Below are 8,504 nucleotides of genomic sequence, written 5' to 3' on the forward strand. Positions count from 1 at the left end.
CGTGAGATCTCACTTCTCCAACGGATGTATCAGAACTAATCACTACGTATGTAACATCTAAAAATAAATAAAAATATCCGCCGTGCGTACATATCAAGTCTCTAATCCAATAAGTAGATTAACCTCTTCTCGTTATATCCCGATTGAAATGTCACTCCGTGCTTTAGTCTCACTAATCTCTGAGCCGTGCTCTTTTTCTTTTTTCGTCTGTCACACTCCTACGGCTTCTCAGAAATTCAATTTCCGCCTTTTCTGTTCTGATCAATTTTGTTCGATTGTGTAGAGCAAAACATAACATTTGATTTTTGATTTCTTTTATTTTTCACATTTTGAGTCAGAAATAATTATTAATTAAGGGGGGCAAAAATGAGGAGTGAGAGGATGTGAATATCACACATAGCCTGAGAGCACAAAGAGAGATTTTCAGGTGGTTCAGAGAGAGGAAAAGTACAAAAAAGTATGATTCAGACAGAGGAGAAGAGACTAGACGGGGGTGGTTGAGAGCACTAAAGGGGTTTAAGGAAGCAAATGTATTATGGATGCAATTTTTGTGTGGAGGAAGGGCCTCAGAAGACAAATAAAAATGTAAGAAAAAATTAAACCGGGTTCGTGAAAAGATGAGATTGCAAGAATGGATTTAACAATGAATTCGTTGAGAGCGATGGTAGTGTCTTCTGAAGCATCGGAAGTGGTTGTGGAGCAGCCGAGACCGGTGTGGGTGTGCTCATTGGAATCTGGATGCCCGCTGCCTGGAGAGCCGACGCCAACGCTGCCGCCTGTTGTTGTAAGCGGAGCATTGAGAGCACATCGACCTGTGGTTGAGGTGTCGCTTGTGATCCGCCGAGGAAGTCTTGCATCATCTGACTATTCTGTTGTTGTTGTTGGAGTACTGTGTTGTGAAGAATCAGAGAGCTAAGACTTTGTTCGGTGGACAAGTTGTTGACGAGTGACTGATTGGCGGCAGGTAGTCCCACTGGTTTGAACGGTGACAGTTGAGGTGGTGCCATAACTGGAGCCGGACGTGGGAGTTGCTGCTGCATTGGGGAGGTTGTGATTGGCATTTGGAAGGGGCGGATGTTGCTGGAGGTGGATGGGATGTCGAAGATCGACGTCGGTGTAATCATCGGTGCCATTGTTGTTGTGGGAAGAGGGAGTTGAGCCATTGTAGTCATCGGAGTCATCTGTTGCTGACTCATTGGAATCGATGGGATCAGGGATGGAGTCATAAGTGGTGACGGCTTCTCCTCCTCGGTCTCATTCACAAAAATCCGCATGGCAGGGATCGTGGGAAGGAGTATGTATTTCCCTTTACCCTTCTCGTCAACTGACATTTTCTTCGGTGCGACGACGGGAATTTCTTCGGTGCGGTTCTGCAAAAACAATCATTTAGGAATGAGTCAAGGGGGTCTGAGGTGACGACTATAGCATAGATCACAAGTTGGTCAGAATTTTTAAGTCAGAAATTCAAGACGTCACTATGCTTACCGTTGGCTGAGCAACAAATGTGTGTGCGCGCTTCCTCATTGGAGTTGGTGACGGGGATCTGGTGAATGGGTCGAGGGAAGCTGAAAATTTAAATAATGATAATTTGATCTCAATTTCTGTTAAACTCACTTTTCTTCGCACGTTCATCTTCTAGCCGTTTCTTTTCCGATGCGCACTTTGCCTTCCATATATCATAGGACATCACTGTCATGTGTCCCAACGATCCACTTCTTCCCTCCAATCCATTATTATTAGCTGAGGTTGGTGTGGAGTTTGACATAGCAGCTGGACTGGCACGAGTAATAGGGGTAGTCTGAAAGTGTATCATAGAGTGAATGAGAAGTGATATGCTGGCGGGGAGCTTGTTATTATAGAAGGGGCTCGCGCACCTGCCCCGCCTATTCTGACTGCTAGACGAGGTTCTCTAGCTTGAGGGAGAAGGGGAGAGAAAAAAACTGAGAAAGAGAAAAAGAGCGCGAGATTAAAAACCATAAGATCAGAATTTTCCCCTTCTCTTTCAGGCCGACGGCGTGTGTGCTCACGCGCTCATATCACAGCCAGACTAGATTCTTGTTTTCAGAATAGAGTATATGCTTACCGATGATGTGCGTGTGTCGCCACTGTCCATATCAGGTGTAGAAGTTTTGGAGCAGAACGAAGATCTTCTGGAGTATCCTGAAAATAAGCAAAATAAGAATTGAGTGAAATGAGGAAAATTGTCTTGCGGATTCGAAATGCAATAGAGAGTGGGGGTATCTAGGACATGAGATAAAGATCAGCGATGGAAATGGGTTCCGTACTTTTGTTGTATGCGTCGTGGCATTAGGGGAAGAGGATACATGCGAGAGGAGAGAATGTTGATCTTTGTCTACGCTCTCTCCCAAATTTTCGTAGTCTGTGTACACTCACTCCCACAGAAATTGGTGTATAATTTCCCGCGACACTCGTATACTTTTTTTCTATCATCACAGACTCTAGTTTAGCACGCATTCAATGATTCATCTAATGATGAGCCGAGAGCTGACGTCGTCGAGCCGCTAAACTTAGTCATTTGTGTCACGCGGTTTTTGATCTTTCGTACATATTAAAATTAAAACATCGGGGTAAAAAAGGGAAAAGAAAGGAATCGAAAGTTGTGGAATCGAAAGGAAAATGATGATTTCTGTTGTCTTCGTATCAGTAAATGGATGGAGAGAAAAGATAAGAAAATGAATCTGTCTAAAGAATTTGCAGATAGAGAGAATAAGACCTATATGTTCCGAGGAGAGCAGAAGACATGTCAACACAGACAGAATTCAGGGAAATCTGGTGGCTAGACTATTTCTAGATATGGCTACTGGTCAAAGAGCTGTATTCTGTTTAGTTTCAGTAAAAGAATAATCGAATCGAAAACCGACTGACAGAGCGACGTGGAAAAACGCAAAAACACAGTTGGAATGGGGGGGCTGGCTGGGCACACATAGTGATTGTGTACTGAAAGTGCGGCGTTGTGGCAAAGAAGAGGAAAAAGAAGAAGAAGAAGGCGAGGAGATGAGGGACGACAAAATCAGACAGACCAAACACTTGTCGAAATAGTGTAGTCCGTGTGAGAGATCACAGAGAGAACTTAACAGAGAGAGAAGAGACGCAGAAGGAAGCAAAAATAGAGAAGAGGGGGGAAGTTGCTGGAATGATGCACTAAAAACAAGCGGCGGGGCGGAGGAGCAAAACAAAAAGGTCAGGCAGTTTTCAGTTTTTTTTCAGGCAGTAAAGGATGGGTTCGTGTCGATCAGGACATGATGGAATGTGTGGTGGTACTCGGGGGAAGGCGAAAACAAATTTTTGGTTGATAAATGAACGCGCGTGTTATTTTGGTATGTGTTCAGTGCACACTAATGTATTGGGATTTAAAACAAATAGTGGAGGAGTGAAAATTCTACAGACTTGACCTTGAAATGAGGATTCTGAAACAGGGACATGTGTACATAAACTTATGCATAATAATCTTAAGCCGACTATTTAAATTGGTCTCGAAATGTTTAGATGGTTCCCATTTTGAGAATTCTCGGTTTCAAAATGTCGTTTTCAAAAAGGGAAAATGAAGCAAAACAGTTATTCGATAATTTTTGTTATCTGTTAAAAAACTTTTGATTTTGAGAGGTCTCGGTTTTGAAACGATCTGGTTTGGCCAAATTTGCTTCATAGTTTCGAAATGTCTTGGTTTCAAAATGTCTCGATTTCTTAGTGTTCGGAATTCGTATCAAAGTTTTGAAATTCTTCAAATTTTAAAAACATTCATGAAACTGGAAAATTACTGGGCAGGATTTTCCCAAAACACTGTATAAAATGTTTTTGAAAAACCAAAAATGAACCAAGTACATGTTTCAAACCATCATCTGAAAGTTATAGTTTTGAAACAGTGCTGAAATCCCGTTTTTTACAAAGCACTGTCTAAAATGTTTTGAACTGTCAAAAATTTGTCAGTTCATGTTTCAAAACCATCATATAAGAATTATAGTTTTGAAACAGTGCTGAACTCCTTCGAATTAAAATTTTTTCTAACTTCAGGATCCTAACCTAATCTCTAATTTTACTTCCTTGTTGCTTAACGATTCCAAGTACGTGACTCGCCTGTTCCTCTTATAAAGTGAGCATGACCTCTATCTAGCTGGGAACGACGAAAACAACATGAAAACAAGAATGATGAAATTGTGGTGCCCTATTCAACTGTAAACACTTTTCGATTTTCGAACGGTTACTGAGGAGTACATTCAAATGAAGGGGAGACTATCGTCATAACATGATCTCAAATTGGTTTCTATTATTATTATTTTCAAGAGTTAGTGAATTCCCAGTATTCCGCGTGTGTGTGTGACTGTCTAGTCTCACTTAGTCATACTGTGATTTTCGATCAACTCGAGGCAAAAAAAGAGAGAACAGGAACTATTGTGGGGTACATTCGTTGTAAATCTATCAGACAGAGAGGAGAGTGAGCCAACAAGCACCAAAATACGAAATGAATCAGAAATCAGAATACTGAAATCCGAAGGGAGAAGTACCGTACCTTCTTCATCGTCTACACTCGATCCTGACTCTGTGGCGTGTCTCTTAGCGTTGAGTGCAGCTGCCAACTCGATCTTCTCCTTGTTTCTCTTGTTGAACGACTTCAGTCTTTTGTAATTCAATTTTTCGCACTGAAATCATTAATAATTAGATTTCGCACACACCTGTACCTCTCAAAACCTACCGATTTACAATTGCACAGGATATACGGGCACTGGGGAGAGTGATTTTTGAGGATGACCTTCTCTCCGTGTCCCTCACACTTTCGGCAGTAGAGGATGCGTCCCTTTGGTTTTGGTGATTGGCTCATGTCTTGAGAGGATGGTGAGCAGTTCTCGTTACGATGATTCTCGTCGTCGATGGTCACTGTTGCGAGGATGTGTGGGCTCATTTTACTGAAAATAGAATGAATATGAAATTGCAATGGTTAGGAATCAATTGGACTGATGAAACCGTGAGACAACAAGATTATCAAGATATAGAAACAGTAAGAAAAATTTACTGAAGTTGGATGAAATGGGTTACTATAACATAGGTACAGTATCCCAGAATATGAGAATTCGATAAATGATAGAGACCAAGATTTTTCAGAATTGGTTACTGTATCACAGACAACACAAGTACGGTAAGCAGTTCAAACACGACTTAAGATAAGTTCACTGATGACAGTTTCACAGTTTAGGTTTTGGTTTCACTCGAGATCAGTTAGTACTAGTCTGGATACTTTTAGATAGATTTTCTTTCGAATTACAGTAGTCAAAAGAAAACTATGCACACAAAGTGAGATTTCGGTTTCACTATTCAGGTTTTCGTTGGACAGTTTTTGTGTGTAATGATAGTCGACTCATTTTGAATAGTTAACACAAGCTAGGTTACTGTATCAGAAACTTGAGGACTGAAAGTAATTACATTGAAAATGGGTTTTTGTGGAAAATGTTACTGTTTCAGATACAAAAATTTAGTTCTCAACTAGTAAGCACAAGTAATGACGATATAATTGTAGCTGTTGATCCTGAAATAAAAAGTAACAGTAATGAATTCTAGGTGTAAAATATTTAAAGAAGAGAAGTGATTCCAAAAACTTATGTTAATTATCACTTTTTTCAGAATGAGAAAAAAAGATAAGTACCCGAAACAGTAGCCAACAAACTGAAAAATTGATAAAATATGTTTCAAATAATTAGTAAATTGTATGCAATTATGTGCCATTAATCTTCTTGGGATTGCCGATCCATAGCACTAAAAAAATTTTAAGGCTCTTGGCTACTGTAGCCTTACTCAAGTGCTCATCGCTACAGTACCCCTCAAGGACACATACCTAGAACCTACTTTTTATTCTAGAATGATATATGGAATAATCACTTCTCTGGATCTCTAAAAAAGGGAGGAGTTGAAAAAGCGGAAGTTAAAAAAGCGGGGTCCCCGAGAGAAAAATATGTAATTTTCTCTAAAGAAAACACTCGCTTGGGGTGTTCGTGTTCTTCAGCTTCCTCGTTCTCCCCTTATTTTCTCTTTTTTCCCCTTCTAGTGGTTCAATAATCATCTTCTTGGGTGGCTGTTCAAAGATCCCATTCCGAGTCTAGAGTCTGGGGGAAAGCTCAAAAATTGGAGGGGGGAGAGACAACGAAAACATGGCTGAAAAAAATTGTGATCTCGCAGAGAAATAGATGACCAGATGGGCTGTGTGTGTGTGTGTTTTGGGTTCGGAGCACAAAACAGAAAGCAGAAAAAAAAGAGAAAAAAAGGAACACGGAAATGGGGAGAGCTGGGAATGAGCAAGCAATTTAGGGTTGCAAAAATTGAAAAATAGAGGAAGTATTCTCCAGTTTTCCAGGTCTACTGAACAGAAATCAGATATTATTCACTTTTTTTCTTCTTAGGCCTAAGAATCTTAGCAAATGGCGGTACTGTAGCAACTGATCGGATCTCTGGCCACATCGGAGGAAAGTGGGCGGGGCGTTCCCTAAGAAGGGTTTGATCTACAGGTCAAGTAGTAGATGCAAACTTTGTTTCATGTTTACAGAACATGTACACAATAAACATCACTTCCAAAGGTGCAAAGTACCGCAAGTTCATGACGGTGAACAAATATTTGAGCGGTGTGGTCCCGAGGTCGAAATGTTAGAAGGATAGAAACTATGAAAATGAAAATGAAGAGTATTTTGTGACTAGATAGACCAAACTCGTAGAATGGCAAAGGGTCTAGAATAAGAAAAAATGAGACAAGGAAAAAAAAAGAACCTTTAAAAAAGAGAAAAACAAGGAAGCATGGGGCGAGCACAGGGATCAAAAAACTCAACGGACCCCGCTAAACAGAGAACAGAATTGGATGTTGGGTCTCCCAGACATGTTGAAAAAAGGAGAAGAAAAAACATTTCGAAAAATAACAAAAAGTTCAGTCTGGAGTGAACTTGGTCAGGCGCCAGAAATGGAAACTAGGAAGAATTCTGGATTTCGGAGGTTATTATTGGGTACTGTTTCTTATTCTAAATATTGGTAAGGGTTCACTTTTGACGGTACTTGAATCACATACGGTACTTGAATCACCTTTTGACGGTACTTGAATCACATGGTCCTGATCATCCTAAAAATTTACTGTGACAAGAGTTGTAAAATCTGGGAAACGATACTGTAAGGACTTATCCCGTGTAGGTGAATTTGGAAATTTCCGGGTTACTGTGGCTAATGGGTTATTGTACCTAACGGGTTATTGTAACATCATTAGAAGATTCATTTAAAAAGATGGTGCCTGTTACAAAAATGTCACTTAACAGACCCAAGTTGTGCAAGGCGCTATTAACACGGTACAACAAAGTAATAAAATTTTGGAAATCCAGAAACTTATTATTTAAAAATCATCATTTGAAATTTGAAGACTGTATGAAACTGACCATTTGTACAAGTCAAGTTCCTTAAAATTACAGTTTCAAATACTGCATGAAAGTTTTGGAAGTTGAGAAACTCTAATGCTTCGCAAAAATTACACACCAAATATCAATCTTTTTTGTTGACTAGGGTACCGTACCTCATGTATACTGTAGTACTGAAATACCCTACATGGGTTACTGTACAGGGCTGGTTGCATTAGTACTGTTACAAAATCTAAACGACCAGAATTATATAAATTTATTTTCGAAATCTAAAACTACTAAATGAAACAGTAGTCAACCCAAAAAACTGAACCCAACGATCACAAAAATGTAGGACTGAATGACAAAAACCTCGAGCTATGAGCAAAAATGTTTGCGTGCAAATATGTAGTCCACCAACTCGTAGTCTCCACAAACACAAAAAATATGAGCACAGGATAGAGACAATAGTTTGTAACAACGAGAAGAGCAAACATTCAAGAATCCCACAAATATTGTGGCACAAAATGTGTCAAGACTACAGTACCCAGTACCCCTAGAGAGCTCAGGTTTCTAGGATCTCGTCACTTTAGGAAGGATCTCTAGACAGTGTGCCTCAAGTGTCAAGCACTTACCAATGACCAGCAACACACACTTTTTCGATTTTTGAGCTCGTGTAGGAATGGGCTCGGCTTCTTTTGGACGTTATAGTTTGTGGGGCGAAGATTTATCTGAAAAAAAGAAGAAAATTGATAAAGATATGTACAGGAAGCCATAGAAGAGGAATAATAGAATACAACGTGATTTTTGAAAATTCGCGTGAAAATTAAAGCCACAAAAGAGGGAGAATTTTTGCATACATACATAGAGAGGGGGAGAATCTAGTAATAGGATTATACCGGTAGTCAACAGCGATCACTGGAAATAAGGGGAAACGATTAAAAACGAAATGGAATGAATGAGAATCGAGAAGCACGATCGAATGAAAGCAGAAAAAGGATCGGAAAAGGTGGAAGAAATGAAGAAATGGAGTAGATAGGATCATAACGAATTTGGACAAAGGGGAACGAATGTGAGGATGAAAAAAAGGAGTTTCTGGGATCAGGTGTGGAGGAGGAGGAGGTGGAG

The 8,504-nt window shown here is 39.9% G+C and overlaps 1 protein-coding gene across 1 annotated transcript; it reads right to left on the bottom strand.

Moving 5' to 3' along the window:
- Window positions 1-596: 596 nt before the first annotated feature.
- On the bottom strand, window positions 597-4,918 carry GCK72_012938 (uncharacterized protein; the record flags this gene model as incomplete). Its single annotated transcript, XM_003096940.2, has 6 exons — window positions 597-1,370; window positions 1,486-1,565; window positions 1,615-1,798; window positions 2,084-2,160; window positions 4,529-4,658; window positions 4,712-4,918. 6 exons carry the CDS (start codon window positions 4,916-4,918, stop codon window positions 597-599), a joined length of 1,452 nt encoding a protein of 483 aa, XP_003096988.2.
- Between the last annotated feature and the right edge of the window lie 3,586 nt (window positions 4,919-8,504).

The sequence above is a fragment of the Caenorhabditis remanei genome, chromosome IV (assembly GCF_010183535.1).
Source record: "Caenorhabditis remanei strain PX506 chromosome IV, whole genome shotgun sequence".
NCBI classification, from domain to species: Eukaryota; Metazoa; Nematoda; class Chromadorea; order Rhabditida; family Rhabditidae; genus Caenorhabditis; species Caenorhabditis remanei.